This window comes from Apaloderma vittatum, unplaced genomic scaffold (genome assembly GCF_000703405.1).
Source record: "Apaloderma vittatum isolate BGI_N311 unplaced genomic scaffold, ASM70340v1 scaffold22431, whole genome shotgun sequence".
NCBI classification, from domain to species: Eukaryota; Metazoa; Chordata; class Aves; order Trogoniformes; family Trogonidae; genus Apaloderma; species Apaloderma vittatum.
The window spans coordinates 20,721-38,379 of NW_009698806.1; the positions used below are offsets into that span (position 1 = coordinate 20,721).

The window sequence follows — 17,659 nt, forward strand, 5'->3', positions numbered from 1 at the left end:
AATAAAGTTATTTACCGGTAATTATAGCTGCTGTATTCAAAGTCAATGAGCATCAGCTTCTGGTTTTCTGAATTCTCTCTGCCTTCCAGAAGCAAGACATTACCTGAAAATTTCAATACAGTACATTCAGTAAAGCCCCAGCAAAATTACAGAAAACCAATACTGCATCTTAAGAAACATTGTTCAGATAACCCCTATGCAGAATGACAGGAAAAGCCAAGTTGTACTGGCTGGATATCAGCTTGTTCAAAGTTGAGATATATCCTAGCAACCTTGTAAAGCTGAAAGCAAAGTTTTCTTCTGTCCAGGCAGAGGGAGATTTGCTCACCCAAGGATTCTGCTTGCAGCTAATTCATGTGACACTGTGAGACTTAGCGGCCCTTGCTGAACTGCTCCTCTCTGCAGCCTGAGGTCTAAATTATGCAGCATGTCTCATACCTGCATAGCACTGTCACCGATCACACAGCACTCGAGACAGGAATTGCTTTGCAGCAGCCTGAGAGCCACAGAGCGATCACTTCACTACTCTGACACGTGGCACAACTCTAATGTACAGAAAAGCTCAGCCTTTTCCCTTCTAGCAGGGAGATTGCTTTATGTATCTTTCAATTCACTTGGTCACTAGAATTCACCTGAAAAACATTAGGTCTGCCTCCGTAAAGTGTCAACCAGCAAAATAAATTTAGAGTAATTCTGATTTCCCAGCAAGGCTGGGACTCCTGTGTTACAGTCCCAGTACAGCGTCCTCCCAGCTCACCCACTGCACAGTGTCAGCACAAACACGACACACCCAGCTCCTTCAGCCCTGCCTCCTTTTCATCGCTTCAGAGAACAGCTCACAGAAACAGGTATTCCCTCTGTGAGTCCCAGAGAAAGTGCACGAAAAAAAAAAAGAAAAAAGGTACAGTTTTCCTAATGTTTCTTATCAGTCCAAGTTGAGAACTGCCAAATCAACCTACCCTAGTCTCCCTTTTCACTATTTGCCACACTTTTTCAGTTTCTTTTAAAAGTAGATCCTTACCCCAATAACATACGTTGCAGACAGCTATGAAACACAGGATGTTGGGAGTTGGAAGGGACCTCTAGAGCTCCCCCAGTGCCACCCCCTGCCAGAGCAGGGTCACCCAGGGCAGCCCCACAGGAACGCGTCCAGGCGGGTTGGAAAGTCTCCAGAGCAGGAGACTCCACACCCTCTCTGGGCAGCCTGGGCCAGGGCTCCGGCACCCGCACAGCCAACAAGTTTCTCCTCACGTTGAGGTGGAACTTCCCATGTTCTAACTTACACCCATTATTGCTTGTTCTGTTGCTGGGCACCACTGAGAAGAGATTGTCCCCTTCCCCTTGACCCCCATCCCTCAGATATTTATATACATTAATTAGAAATGTACAGTCTTAACAGAAAGCATCCCAGGCTCCTATCATCAACGGCCCCATAATCACCGAGCACGTGTACATGGTTGCCTTAATCCCATCAGGACACTAGACATTCTCTTAATCAGCCCTAGGGGTTGCCCAAGCCACCGCGCTTTGCTTGGCAATGTTGCCTGCCGGGAGCGCGCAGGCTGCCGTTTCAGGTGTGCTGCCAGGGCAGCGCCTCGGTAACGTGACGAACCTCTCAGAAAGCAAACAAGTGACCAGAAAAGGCTTAATACCACAACACTGAACAAGGTCATGAAATATTAGCAGCTTACCTTCCTGACAGTCGTTGTGGCAAAACACGACTGGTGACGAAGTAGCTTCAAGCATAGCTCTAGGAAACAGAAGTATAGGATCTTGTAAGTAACAAATCGCTACGTTCAGTTCCACTTCCAAGGGAAAAAAAAAATGGATTTTTTCATAAGAATCTGAAGCGCTCTTCATTTCTAGCAAAGCTCTGTTTTCCCAGTGAGGAGCCCAGGATTGGGAAAATGAAGTCAGACTTCGCTGATCAGCAAGTCAGATCGGTAACCGATCGTATCGACTTGCAGTCATACGAGACTCGGCTTGGCAAGAGAACCAAAACCAATCTCCAACTTGTACAGTAAAATGAATACAGGGTATTATACTGTACAATGCATTTGACCAAGTAGACAAGTTCATACTGGAACTGCAGATTGGAAGATAGTGGTAGACAAAAAAAAAAAAAGCCTACCTTAGATTCTTCATTTCCTGGGGGAGATTGTAACTGAGAAGTTTGTTCAGTTTTCTAGTTTTGGATTCTCCAGTAAATTTAATCCTCAGCACTTGATTTAGGTATCTGTTAAAAACAGAGGCAATAGTACAGCATTTGTGACAATACGTGTAGTCTTCCCATACTAAGATACCATTAAAACGAAAATCAAGAAAGTTTCAAAAAAAAGAATCACTAAAGAAAATGTTACTATTCTTCAAGGTAATTTACACTCCTCAAGTAACTGTGAAACAGCGTGTGGGTACAGTGAGAGCTTGCGCTTTCCGGCATTCAGGAAGAATGATCTGCTTGTCAAAATTACGAACAGGTCACTTTTCCTCCCCATCAAGTATTGCATAACTTACTTTTCCATTGTTCCAAAAAGCCACTTCGGTTCTTTATTAAACGGCATTTTCATGCCATGAAATCGAGCCATCTTCTCAGCTATTTCAGCAGATATGTCAGGCAAGCTTAGTTCTTCAGTACTGAGTTTCCTGCTCTGTAATAGAAATCAGTATTCTTAAAATACGCTTACTTAATTACTGAAGTGTGACTAGTTACAAACGCTAGCATTAGTCTCTAAGCAGTACCTTATTAAATACTAGCATAGTACTCAAGCAAATGCACCTTTCTTATCCCAAATGAACTCACACTGCCTTTGGCAAAGCTGACTTAGCCTGTCTAGCTTGCTTATGACTTAATTTTCTTCTAGATCAAGACCTGGAGAATATCACATCTCGCACTAAGAATATCTTCAAAGCAGATCGGGTATAAATACTTAAGAACATCAAAAGCATCTGCTCTTGTTGCTGTTAAAGGCAAGTGTTACTCCACAGCTTCCAAGGCTATGTTTGGTATCCAACAGGCTTTTTATCTTCATTTATTAGACTCTGCTACAGCTGAAGAGTTTTTAGCTATCTCTGCCTGGCAAGAGCTATAATTGGGCTCTCCAACACCCACTGTAACCGTATCAGATTACGGTGAGCAATTGCGACAGGCTGCCAACTATTCCATTCCCACATCCCCGCTTTGCCAGGCAGTGCGGAGACCTCCTCGTCACGATCAATTAGGAGAGTTACCAGCAGCCCAGTGACCAACCACAAACTTACGGGAATGAATTCCTCCAGCCGCCCCTGGGGAAAGATTCCGTACAGCTTTGGGCCAAGAGCTCTCTCTGCAAGAATGGCAAACATAACACTTTCCAGAACCATGGCTTCTGCCCCCTGCAAAAAAAATAAATTAAACAATAAAATAATTAAAGCATTAGTTGGTGTTTGCACAGAAATTAACTTAGGTGTGCACAATAACGGCTACAAACTGAGGAATTTTAGGGTTAGCTTTAAAAAGAAGGCTCAGTGCGTTACTAACCAGAATTTCTTGACTAATAACAACTCGTAGTTAGCTGAGGAGCAATACAAATGTTTTGCTTTCAAGTTTGAAGCTGGGGAGGAAAATCTGTATTAAACAGGTACTGTTTGTTGGTGGGCCAGGTCAGAGGAAAACTACGCAAAAAAAACCACAACACCCTCTCCTAACCTGTGGGAACTCTGCAAATTCATTTCCTGAAGGAGTTTATCCTCCTGAAGCACAGCAAAGGAACCGTAAATATTATCCTTGGCAATTTTAACACACTTTGGAATACTGCCTCACAAAAGGACACTTGAACTACGCAAGAGAACGAAGCGAACGACTAAACACTCTGGAATACTGCCTCACAAAACGACATTTTAACTACGCAAGAGAACGAAGCGAACGACTAAAGTGACTCATTTTTCATTTAGAATGACTTAGGATTTGTTTCTGTTAAGCATATTTTACATCTTCTCTCTTTTTTCATCTTTCTTTTTTTTTTAAAACGAAAGAATAATTTAAACCCCTAAGGAGTGTGCATATGTGAATAAACATTATTTCTTTTCTACCTCCCAAACATACCTCAAGTTGCCCTATTTTTCGTCAAGGTTTTCCTTACATCAACAAGCTCAGTCTGTAACATTCATAAGCAGACAGCGTCTGAATATGAATGTTTAAAAATTAATAAAAATATGAAATATAACTCAAAAAGCCAAGTTAAAAATCACTGAAATACAGTTTTCTTGACGGATGAGATTAGCTGTAAACACAGAAGCCACAGGATAAATCACTACTGGCAGTTACAGCTGTACTCAAACTTTGGTAAGCCTCTGCCTAATTTTGCGCAATTCTGTCCAAGTCTGACTTGTCACACTTAAAAACCATAAGAACGAAGAGCATGAAATTAAGAAAGCTCTCACTTTGGCCTACAGGGCCTTTTGCGTCACTGCAGTCGCTGCGGCCTCAGACAGTAAATAACTTCCACAGTTTTATTACTGGTCCCCATGTTATTCTGGCATCTTCAAGAAATTCTAGCACTTCACACTGAAGTGTAGGAAAGGCCACGTAACTACATTCTGAAGCACCAACTTCAATCAGAAGCGAGAAAGTCATCAAGAATATAGAGAATTTAAGACTTTGCACATGTATTGCATCCATGCCCTCCGCTGCTTTTCCACCTCAGCTCCTCGAAGCAGAACCAATACACCACAATGATTAATTTTAATCATTCCACATGCCTTCACCACTGCAGATGTGAACTTTTTCGTTCCATTCTTAAGCCTAACGCCAACCACCAAAAAGAAAATTCACTACAGGTTACTGAATGTCTACTCCATTATTAACCAACAGTGTGCTTGCTTGTGACTGGTACGACCCCAGGGTGTTTTAAAAGTCTGATTACAGCAATCTCGTTGGCTGTTCCTATTAAGATATTTCCTTGTTTTCACAATCTTACTGAATAAACAGCTCACAACTCTTGGATAACACTAAGTGTCAAAGAAACGTTCTTCATTAGGATGTCCCTTAAAGCATCAGAAGTGACAACCAGACATTTCCAACTATTCAACAATGCACTTCCAGGCTACTTCTGCCACACGTCTGCCCAGCTCTAGTCCTTCAAGACACACTTAAAAATTCAAAGCCTTCAGATAATCTACAAGTACATGATTATACATTTGTAAACTTCTATGTCAGCAGGACGGCTGCATGCCTTCATGAAAGATCTGCTTAAAATTACAAAGCACAAGCATATAATATCTAAAAGCAGCAGCATAAGGATATTTAGATTTGCATGCTCTAGTGCCTGAGTCTTAAAAGACGAAGTTTGGAGCACCAACAGACTTCCTCTACTGGGATAATACCACGATGTTTCTCAGGGACAAAGGCTTCTCCTTCACAATATGCAAGGGACTTTTTAACCACATCACCAGATGTTACTATCAGGTACAGGTGTGGAAACCAACTACTAAAGGACATTAGAAAGTCCTATAGCATACTTTATGAACACTGAACAAATCCAGGTATCCAGCTCTCCAGGTCCAATGATCACCTGATGAATTTTTTGAAAGGATCGAGCATTGTCACTAAGTAAATTCTACACCTCAACGCCTTCAAACACTTTCCAATATACCTACACTGCCAAGACAACAACCTGTTGTTTCAAGCTCTGAAGCTCTCAGTCGTAACCAAACCAACATAACCATGAGCACTTGTATTTAAAACAAGCTTCTGGAGAAGATTTGACTACTCACTCACATTTTTAAATGAATACTTAAGAGCTAAATGTGGCATTTCGAATCTAAAACACTCTTAACAAGGCTTTTCCAGTACGAAACTCCTAGTCAGGCAAGAGGAGATCAAAAGGAAAATTACCCCTAACTATAGCAAAACCAGGGTAAGACACTGCTCATCCCTGTCTGAAGGCTTTATGAGCTGACAGAAGACCATCTCGCCTCTCGCTGCAATTGTCACACACCAGGCACCTCAAAACAGCTACAGTGCTTCTGCCAGCAAACCAGAACATTTTGGGATTACCCAGAGGGTTTTCTTCCCTCCAAAGCACAAACATTAACTCCTCTCATCAAACCTCCTTACAATTTTTACCTAGACTCCAGAATATTATCAAAATCCACCCCGATGAAACTTCCTGAGCACACTTACCCAACAGCGAAGTTCCAACACGACAAGCTTAATAGCAGGAAACAACCTACCCGCACAGAATCACTATTTTCAGGCAAGGAACGATGACAGTTCTGAAGTTCAAAGTCTTGCTTCCTGTACTGCAAAACTTCTACAAGCTGCTGGCACCAGAGTGGGGCTTGTTTGAATTATTTTTTTTCTTTTCTAACTTTTGGAGCTTTTTTTTTTTTTTCACTGGATTGGGGCAGGGGATAAATGAAACTGCTTCCATTCTTCAACTCTGAAGAAAGCTGAGGAATCGAACCAGTGTATTTTTCATTTCAATCAGTTTGGTTGATTGAAGCTGTTCCAGTAAACGTAACCAAAGATACAACAAGACTTCAAAAGCCATCATTCAACAACAAAGATTTTAAAACCAACTCACTAGAAAAAGCCCCAATGCATGAACTGTTTCAGATGGCATTCCCAGAAGGCAGAAAATACAAGGGGAGAAAAGCAGCACATCAAATGAGTAAGATGTACTCCCTAATCACTGCCAAAACCACTACAGAGCTGAAAAATAGTACGTAACAAGCAAAGCATCTGGCTGACACGCTGCAATCTTATCCCTTCCTGAAAAAAAAAAATTACTGCCAGGGTAGAAATCTAAATTACTCAACTCTGTTCAGATGACTTCACTAAAAAGTACACTCTGCTAAACGTTATGCTGCCTGAGCAGAAATGGTTCCAAACATGAGAGAACTTTTAAAGTTCACAGAACGCAGAAGATCCGAGCACAAGGGAATCAGAAACACTTCAGGTTCAAGAGGAAGTTCTCTCCAGCTCCATATACTTTCCTCAGAAGAGTTCATCAGTGTATTATAAAACGGGGATTAGGGAAAGCAGAGTAGTGATATTCCTCTACTAAAAGAGAGAAGAGCCTACTACTAGAAATAACAGTACCGACACCAGTGTTAGAAATGGCAAGAAACCACTTAGGGTGGAATGGGGGAGGTGTTTTTTGTTAATGTGGAATGCTTAAATCTTTCCAAACTATGCACAGACACTCACTTTATGATGTTACTTCTACAAGCAAATAGATTTCTTCTGCTTACGGTTTCTCAAAAACACAGTCCAGGCAGCAGGAGGAACAACTACTAGTTTAGAACAAGCAGGATCACCGCATTTCTCTGGCTAGAAAATTCTGTGAAATAAGCAAATTTAATTACTCACTTGCAAGTCATTTTCCTTCTGAGACTGTACAGACTCTCCTTTATTACAGGACCTCTATGAATGAGAAAAAGCAAACACAATGAGAAGATGAAATTTAACACGATTAACCTGCAACCACCAGAACAAAGGGGAGTAGAAGTGCCAGCTACAATTAACTAGATGTCTCAACACTCTCTTGGATCTGTGACAGTTACAGCACTAATATCCATCTCGCCTCTGACCACCACACTATTTCAACAATTCCAAAATCTTTCAAAAGGATGTGCCACCAAGACCACTCCTGTGAATAGCCCAAGAGATGGTTTTCAGGTATGTTTTTATTGTTTGCCCTTATTTGGAAACACAATTTCAAGGTATCGTAAGCTGAGAGGAACTTTTTTAATTACGAGAAAATCAGGTTCCTCCGCATGACATCTGGGACGATATTCTTCTTGCACCGAAAGCGTTTAAGAGACGCATCACAGAGATTACATAAAAGCCTTAGAAGGACTGTTAGAACAGGCTCGTTACAAAGCTTGCAAATCACTTGCTGTATTTGTTTTCTACTACCTTATTTTCTAAACTTCTTCCAGATAGAATTGCTGTATTTACAGTACGCTGTCTAGGCTAGATGTACAACGTACCATTGTCCGTGCAAATCCCAGGTATTTCTGCGGAAGAACTGCCCACAGAAGCTAAAGATGCTCCTTTAGCACACGGCAGGAAGAACCACAGCATACTAGCAAACCTTGAACAAACTCCATGCATAATGTATTGAGCTGCCACTGTTAACAGTCGTTACAAAGCAGTTTCAGAGAATCAAACCATACCCTCAGGAACCGCCCCTCGGTGGCACATGCTTTTAATAGAGCTGCGCATTTAAAAATTCAAGATGTAGTAAAAGCCTTGTCCTTTAAAGGGATTGAAGGTAAGGAGAAGAGAAAGCAAATATTTGCTTAGAATTAGCGACAGTTTGCGGCTGCTATTTATGTTGCAATTCCACCGTTGGCTTTAAAGCAGCCTAGCTTTAGAGGCCCATAAAGGCAGCCTGCATCTCCACCTTCTGAACAAAACCATTGGATTCACAGAACCGGGTGCGTACCTTTCTGTTCCAAGGCTCTAACGTGTCCAAAACAAGGGTGGAAATATGAACTTAATGGAGTACAGTTAAGCAACACCAGCTGCCTTAAGTACAGTACAACAAAGCTAATGATTTACACAAGCTATGCAGTTACAGCATTTCAGAAGCTATAGAACAAGTATAGTTAACATGAATCGATGGTCTTTCAGCAAGCACTTCCCATTGCACTAGGATAATAAGTTTAAAACAAGACAATATGAAAACTACTATTAGCTTATATTCCTTTCAAGGAAATTAATAAAGTCAAAACGTATTCACTACGGCTAAATGCATAACTGCTCGGTAGTATTAAAGTCATTTACAGAGGGCTTCTCTGAACAAGCATGTCCTACATCAATCCCACTCTTGCATCTTACAGATTTTTCTTGAACAGTCAGAAAGTTACTCACCATCCAGGAGTCTTTCCTGATTAATGGTGCTCTCAGAACGGTTCAGTTCATCAGAAGGTAAGCAGATAAGGCTTTTCCCTAGAACCTGAACTGGCACCCGCTTTCCAGAAGTCATACTGTACAAAGGGCTAGCCAGTTCTAAGAGTCCACCTCAAATTGGCGTTGGAGATAGCCTAATGGCATCTGCTGTGCCATTGGAAAGAGACAGTTAGGGATGCGCACCACAGAGTCAGCGGAAAAGGAGACTTCTGCGGCATCCCTTCCTCTTTTCTGTTCCCTCAGCACGGAACCTCAGCATCCAGAGGAGAATGAATACAAAGCCATTTGTAAATAACTTGCAAGTACGAATGGGAGCTTGGAGAGGATCGGTCTTCACAAGTGGCCACTTACTCAGCCTAGAATTAGGAAAGCCTCCTGTACGTCTAGTCAAGGAGAATGAAGTAAGGAGGATGCAGTTTTATGTAACAGCTGTTAAAGTGGTAGGATTTGATCGTTTCCTGACTGTAATCACCTACGAGAACAGCGGCTCAGCATGAAACATCCCACACCACGAGGTATTCAACCTACATATTTAGGTTGTGTTCCTCGCTGAACCAATCATAACTTCATCTTTTTTTCCCATAAATTCTAACAGCTCACTCCAACTTATGTCCAATCCTGGGAGCTATTTGCTTCAACAGCAACGAGGAGATTTTAATTACCAAAGTAAGAGAATGACTGAGTAACTCCTAGAGGTCTTGAATGACTCTCTCTGAAAACATTAACTAAAAATGGACACGTATTCTACATCTTTAAGATTCCTTTAAATATTTTGTTCAGTGCTTCTTCTATTGTGGGAAGGTTTATTCTTGAAGCAGGTTAAGAAAGCTCACCACCATTTCGGTAAGGGAGGACAGCTGGATGCACAGAAGCAGGAAAAGCTGTTACAGAGTCTACTTTGTGATCACCTAAATTGACTTTAAGGCAGGAATCTTCAGGTACGAGATGAAAGTCCTAGAACGGGAGACACTGAACTGATCTGTGGTGAGCAGATGACCAGACGGTGTTTAGGTGTCTGGCAGTTTGGCTCAGAAAATCATTATTTTCTCCCTAACGCCCCAAATTTATTTCACTTCTAGCTGGAAGATGAGCTCGGTATCAAAAATCCCAAATGATGCTTAACAGGAGAATTCTGTGCAGAGCAGGAGCATGTGACTTCCCCCTCCCCCCATATAGGCCTTAGCTCTGTCCACAAATTTAAACTTTATAACTCCATTTTTCTGAGTTTACTCAGCTTTAGTGTTTTTCAAGAGTTCACAGTACCAAATATTTAGAAAAATCCCTAGGGACTCAAATCCCAAGGAATTACATTACTCAGAAATGCCTGAGATGTTAGAGGCAACCTATGCAGGGGAGATTGTTCTGAACTCCAGAAGCCGTTGGAGGACATCAGTTTGAACTTCAGGGCATGGGAACACAAACAGTTTTAGATTCAGCAATAACTACTTCTGCTTCTAAAAAACCTGCCGTTGCTTACTGATCCCTGCCAGACCTGAAGGACCAGATATTAATTTGCTGAAGCCCTAGAACGTAGCATGTGAAGAATAACTCAAGGCCTACAAAAGCCACAAAGACATCTCTAATCCTCTTCATTTCAAGTTACCATTCTCTTCTGAGGGAGCAGAGGAAAGGAAGGGGCAGTAACTTTGGTATTTTGTTATTGCTGTAAACATTCAGATGCACAGACAGTAGCTGGTGCTACTTAAGCCTTATTTTTAAACAATGAAATCCAGTACTAAAGAAAATGAAAGCTGTAGAGAATGCTCCAACTTCAGAGATCTCATACTATACCGTGAATCGTGTCTGTCACCTGGAAACCAGAGTGCTCTAGGCACGATCGCATGGGCAAGCCTGCAGCAGAGAACACATGCATATACAACTAAAGTGGTACATTACCCCCAGCACACCCTTAACGCCACCCAACACAAATACATCCCCGTACGAGGTGCTTGGTTTCTTTCAAGCTGTCTGCCAGTGCCAGGGATTTGGAGTTACTCCATGCTATGAACAGACATGGACACCAACAACCACAGAAGACGTTGATAATTACAGTTACACAGCAGTCTGCATTTTATTTAGTTACCAAAAAAAATAAATCAAAGGCAGCAAGGCAGGTATGGGAAAAGATTTACCACAGAACTGTGGAAGCTGTTTACACTTATTTTGCATCTGCTCACATGGAAATTGAGGGGCCAGAGAGGAATATTAGGTATACCAGTTTGGGTTTTCCTCATTTATAGACAAGATTTTGTTTCAGCTGTTGCAAAGAAACAGAGCCCCAGTGAATTAGAGTTCAAGGTTCTTTTGACATGTGTAAAAGAATGGGAATCGGTCCCCAAGTTACCTTTTGACAGGTGAACTTCAAAGAAATTCACCTTAATTTGAGCTCTTTTTTTCTTTTTTTTTTTTTCCCCATTGACGCTATTCTACATAGAAACCCTATCAGCACTTCTAAGTTTTGGTTGGTCTGAATTTAAGCAGAAACACTGCAGTGATCTGCACATGAAATCCAATCTTAGGGTCTGGGCATTAAATGCCATATTGCTGGAGAACATTTAGTCCATTGTTTTAACATGGATAGAGACAACAGTTAAAAGACATTTTGATAAAGTGTTTTATTTTCAATGCTCCCCTTTAAATTTAGCAACTAAGCTGGAGCAAGAATAAGTGAAGCAGAGTAAGACATTTCCCTTTTTTTCACATAGAACATATCTGCATTGTGCCTCAAATATTTGAGTTTTAATGTGGTTAGTACTTTAACCTGTCACGAGCACAAATACTTGTCTTAAAAAAAAGTTCTGCTCAAGGATATACTCAAGAGAAGTCCTTGATTTTTTTTTTTAAACATCCATGCCAGTGCGACCATTCATACCAATGGCCGAGCCAGCTCAGTTCATCTCCCCCCAGCTCCCCCCCAAAACAGTCATGCACACAAAAAAATTGGCTTAAACATATCAGCTCTGACAGAGGAAGGCACAAAGCCTTCCCTGTGCGGCGCTTTAGCCAGCTGGCATGGTTTATATTGGATGAGTTTCATGTACTGACATTTGTGTCTTCCAAGATTTGTAATAAGCAAACTGGGGCTATTTTCAAACTGGAGAAAAAAAAAAGGTTTCTTAAAAAAAGGTGGCTCAGAGAATTATGGTGCATGTACCGGTCATTAATGTCAAGCATCTATTTTTCACTTCTATTGAAAATTTTAACTGAAACTTGTCTTCTGCGTGTGGAGCAATTTGGTGCTGACTGCTGTAGATCTATAGTTTTTATAATAAAGGAGCAGCAGAGCTGATGTTATCGCTGTTTGCTGCTCCGATTCCAACAGAAAGTAAAATGGACAGGAGTTAAAACCTGCTACAAAGGCTCAAACAAACAAGTGGTAACTACTAATACCCAGTGGCAGTTACAGTTAAGTCATTGAGAATTAAGGTGTGGATTTTACCATAAAGTTTCAATGCTCAGCTTACTTGAGCAGCATCCCTTAATTTCTATGCAGCTTTTAACCTAAGCAACATTTCTAAAAAACCATCAAATTACTCCCTCTTAAAAGGCTCATCATAAGATTCTCCTTGTGCCACCCAGAAATTCAGAAGAATCCTAAGTGAGGTTGTCAAAATACCCCAAAATAAAACAGTTTGCTTATATTTTAACTTGCATTTAAGGTAGAGGGGCTGGAAGAGACAAATGTTTGTCGACAAAAATTGTGAACCTCAATGCAATCTGAAAGTTTTACCTTGGGACTTTCTCTGCTTACTTAACCTTTAGTGAACTGCACCAACAAGAGCAGTCATTTCACTGCCACTATGGAAATAAAGGAAGTTAGACATCTCAAAAGATCCTTCAACACCAAGAGTAGAAAGGTTAGAAAGTTATGAACACACTTTCAATTTTCAAACCAAATTAGTTCTGATTTTAGGGCCCAAAATTTCAAGGTGATTTCTTTCAGTGGATAGGGGCACAGAAAAGGCAAATTAAAAAAAACCCAAAAACCAAAAAACCCTGAGGGAAGAGGAAGGCAACCAAATTCTAGAGTTTACTTTACTTTTCTTTTGAAATATAAGACAAAGGCCACATTTCTCCACAGCTCTTGGGCAACAGAAGTTCTACCACTACAGCAGTTTTACAGCCCATGTTCCTACTCAAGCCTCCTGCATATTAACTCAGCATTACACTAAAGCCAATAATAATTCTGGGGAAAAAAAAAAAAAAGTCTCAGCATCAACCCTAGCAGTAATTTCGAAAGCAAAGTTTCTTATCACTGATTTTTTCCACTTTGCTTTTGGTTTCTCAAGCTAAAGGAAAGAATACTTAAGCTTGAATTGCTGAACTTCTACACACTTTTCTCATTTCACTTTCCCAACATCCGTACGGTGGTGTAGCCAAGCATTTCATGCCATTTCAAACCACTGGAATTTTTTACATATTTCTGACAAAGTTTGCTACCACGGGAAAGTTTAATACCTCACATAGTATAATAACAGAAAGGCCAGTTAAGTGATTGCATCCAGCGAGATTTTTAATTGTAAGTTTGGTCAAAGCAGGAGAAATGGGCTGAAATCTCAGGAACTGTCAATCTCCTGCAGATAGGGGATCAGGTATTCAAAGCAAGTGACCGAGTACTGGAAAACATCACATTAATGAATAATAAAACCAGACCCTTCAAGTCACGTAGAAACAACTGCCAACATCCAAATGTAATTTCATGAAGCTACAATTTTTTATAAGGTTAAACACTTATGATTATTTATTTACGATATAATCGAGTGTCTGGCAAAGATGGGTAAGAGAAGATCTGGTGCACAGTCCTACCTTAACGGCCTGTATCGGAGAGATCACCTTTACAAGAAATTTTTGATTTTAAACTTTACAATTTGAAATGGACATGCCAACCGCTTCTCTTAAGGTTCGACAAATTTCAATGCTGTGTGTATGTTACTAACCAAATAAATAAATAAAGTAACATTAGAAGAGTTTGACAAACATCTGGTTAACCTTCCATGCTGGCCAGGAGGCATATCACACGTTTAGGAAAGCACGTTTTGGAATGAGATGGCTGTACAGAACTGATGTTTGCACTTCATTTTTATTCTAACACTATAGATCGAGTTTTCCAGCAACACAATTACCCATGAGAGCTAATAAAATGCTTGAGCACTGTACAAGTTTGACAAAACCTTCAACTTGAATCTCCCAAGATTTGTAAACGCTACCAAGATTAAAATTAAGCAGTTTAGACTCTCACAATCTTGCTAGTTATGCCAAAGTCCTACATACTGTACAGAAGCAAACTTTAATAACTTTTCTGAAACACCACAGTCCAAACTTAACACCATGAACAAAAACTTCACTGATCAAACGGAGAGCAAATGAGCCTTCAGCTGATATACGCCAGTCAGGATCTGTATAGAAAGGAGTGTAAGTTCTAGACATAAAACAAACTATCAGGAAAACTGCTTTAAGCTAGCAATCTACCCCACTACCACTGAAACACACTCCCAAAAGGATAAAGCAGCACACGCTTGCAGTGTGTCACAAATGAAGGTCTCCAAACATATGACAATTAAGCCACAGAAACCCTCCCGCTCCCAAAGCACTCCACGTACTCACCATCTGCAGGATTGCACCGTATAAGCGCAGGAGAACTTTCCGTGGTTCATCTGCAACTGTCTCAATGGTATCGGGCAGCGAGCACTGAAACAGCATGTTGCTGAGGCCACCTCTATCAAGAGAAAGGTACATTTATCAGCTAATTTTTAGAAAGTGAAACATGGGATTACACACTCATCATCCTTTTACTAAGATTAATTGATCTGCTCTTAACACAAGAATCAATTTTCCAGTAGTACCAACAACTCATAACTTAGAAGGCGTCAATAAAAAAAAAAAAGCAGCTTCATGCTTCTTCATGTGTAGCTCACCATCCAGATCTACCGATCTGAATTACAGTCCAAGCGATGAGCAAACTGATGTCAAATGCAACAGGCAACTACAGTAAGATGTGGACTTTGTTAATCATTTTATGAACTTCTAAAAAGCGATGCTGGAGTCTTCTCAGATATACTCGGCTGCACAGACAAGCAAGAGGACAACAGAATAAGCTTAAAAGCACGTGATGAGTATAAACCCCTAAATTCAAATGAAGAGCTACTATCACTGGGATGGCAGCTACAAAGATTTAAGCTAATACCTGTGCTACGGCATCGCTGATCAAAGTCCTACTTACCCTACCATTCTTAGGGACCTATTTTCAATTTGGAAATTTACAATTAAAGAACTTCTTTAAACTAAAGTCACCCTCAGAATCTTACCAGGTAAGACACAAATTAAGGACTCCCACGCATCAGTCATTCTGGGGTTATACAAGCAGTCTGGCTTTTCATACAACTCCTGTTTTTCAACAGTGTTCTTACAGGAAAAAGGGACAGCATTTTTCTTCTACAGGTTTACCAAGCTAGATAGATATCAAATTCGAGAAGCTAAGCTTTTGGATTTCTAGTAGCCCACTAACACCACCAGCCACTCAACCCACATTTTCTTTCCTACATTGTTTTTCTGCATCCTTTTCATTATCAATACCTTCATTAATGACGTTTTCACATTTCCCTTCTGCAATAGATTTTTCCCTCTTACTTCTTCCTCTACTATAATAGGAAAAAGTACTGAAACTTCTAGTTTACTTGCAAAACAGAAATACAAATCAGTCCATTCAAAACAGAAATGCAAAGCAGTTTGTCCTTCTCAGTCAAAGACTAAGGAAAAAAAAAAAAAAAAACCACGAAAATAGGGTAAACCAGCAGTTACACAATATGCTCAAGAAAGAAGACAGAAGAGAACCAGGTGGCTTGGCAGACATCCAGAAAAGAATGTTTAGAAACAAGAGAACAAGAGATATGAGGTATCTTTGAACCATGAAGGTGAGCAGGTAGAAAAAATAGAGACTGAAAACATACCATGGGAAGAGCAAAGTCAGGCTGTTGGGATGCAGTCAGAACACTGGTTAGACAGACCAACTACATTGCTGGCTTCATTTAAACCACGCTAGACTGATTTTCTCAAAGACAGCTACCGCCTTTTCTAAGCCTCTGATGTAGACTTTGGTGAAAATATCAATACTTAAATAAAGGAACTAAACACATTGAAACCCGTATCAGACTAGAGCTCAAAATCCTCTACAAATAGTTCTGTTACTTATTTAATCACATGCTCAGCCTGCATCCAGCACATGAAAACCAGAAACTCTTTATATACCTCTCTGGCCAAACAGGAGTGTCTTACTGAGACTTAACTCCACTAAACAGAAGTCTCACTATAGTTTTATGCACTTAAGAACTTTGCAAGTTCCTTCTAATCGAGGAAATCCATACGAGAGTCTAATAAAAGGTATTGTTCTCCTGACTTAAACAGAAGTCTCACTATAGTTGTATGCACTTAAGAACTTCACAAGTTCCTTCTAATCGAGGAAATCCATATGAGAGTCTAATAAAAGGTATTGTTCTCCTGACAGGACAGTAGACTCTGCAGCTTGTTTAAGGGTCAAAAGGGCATTTCTCACTCTTATACAGATAGATGGCTGCTACAAATCACTTAGAGGTAAGCCCTTCCAAAAAAGGTCACCTACTTTCAAAGCTTCCCCCAAATCTCAGCCACAGCACTTCAATGTGCTTCTACACCTGCATTCTGGTTCAAATCACAGACTCCTTGGAAAAGACCCTGAAGATACCAAGTACCTACCAGCTGTTCCTGAACGTGATTTGTACTAATGCAGCCAAAGTGGCATCATCAGAGGATGAACAGCAAGCCTGTAAATTCCGTGAAACTATACAGAGCCACCTAAGTGATGTCATGTAAGAGTGATAAGGAGACTTTTGTCAGAATAGGTGCAACTGCCAGTTAGCATGGTTTATGCATTTTTAAGTTTCAGCCCATCATCTCTTCCTCCCAACCTGGAAACCATTCTGAAATGGTGTTTCAGAAGAGAAGTTTCCAAGAAGTGCAAGAGTAACTTGTGTTAAAACCTGAGGCTTTAGGAAATAAACTACCAAAGTCAGCAGTACACACTAATAAGGATAAAACCAGAGTTAAGCGAGATTAGAGACATATTATCAGACTAGTCTACTGCCTAGGAGCAGTCTTCTAAAAGCTGTCTCCCTTCATAAACTTCCTATGATCATGACAAGCGAGGAGAAAGGATCTAAAAATACTATGTGCACTGGCTTTCAGCAAGTTCCTTATTTTTAATAAGGCATTTAAAGTACATTTAGAAGTGACCGTGATGGGGTTTGATTATAATTTCATATACCAGAACTGTCAGCTAACTAGGTGTAGATTTGCATGTATCAACAACGGCAGAAACAGAAGGAAAGCAAATTCAGGACTCAGGGGCAGAAGCTGAGCACCGTATCCTTTGAAACTGTATGTGACTCGGGCAGCATGATCAAGCATGGTCTAAGATGCTAGAAAAGCATGTAAAAAGGAAAGCCTGACCTCACACTCGTTTAACTAGCGTAGAGGACCGATGCAAAAACATAAAGAGACTATTTAATTCTGCAAGGATCTCAAAACACATTACATCCTGCTTCTAGAACACCCCCAATTTACATATTTCTGCTGCCAATGCGCTGAGTCATAACTACTTGTTACTATATATGCCAAAAAGGATGATTCACCTCATCGACTCACCGCATTTACCTGCTAGCTTCTCCCTTTCAGAACGGTCAGGGTCAGACCGTAATAAAAAAAAAAAAAGAAAGATTTTTTTTTTTT

General features: G+C 40.5%; 1 protein-coding gene across 1 annotated transcript in view; it reads right to left on the minus strand.

Annotated features, from left to right (window-relative positions):
* The window catches only part of CHKA (choline kinase alpha), a 17,538-nt gene extending 2,903 nt beyond the window's left edge, over window positions 1-14,635 (minus strand). The window contains exons 1-7 of the mRNA XM_009878169.1: window positions 14,504-14,635; window positions 7,352-7,405; window positions 3,259-3,372; window positions 2,515-2,648; window positions 2,132-2,236; window positions 1,692-1,750; window positions 16-103 (exon numbers count right to left, since the gene is read on the minus strand). Of these exons, the coding sequence (XP_009876471.1) occupies window positions 16-103; window positions 1,692-1,750; window positions 2,132-2,236; window positions 2,515-2,648; window positions 3,259-3,372; window positions 7,352-7,405; window positions 14,504-14,635 (686 nt within the window). The remainder of the gene's footprint in view (window positions 1-15; window positions 104-1,691; window positions 1,751-2,131; window positions 2,237-2,514; window positions 2,649-3,258; window positions 3,373-7,351; window positions 7,406-14,503) is intronic.
* Window positions 14,636-17,659: the final 3,024 nt, after the last annotated feature.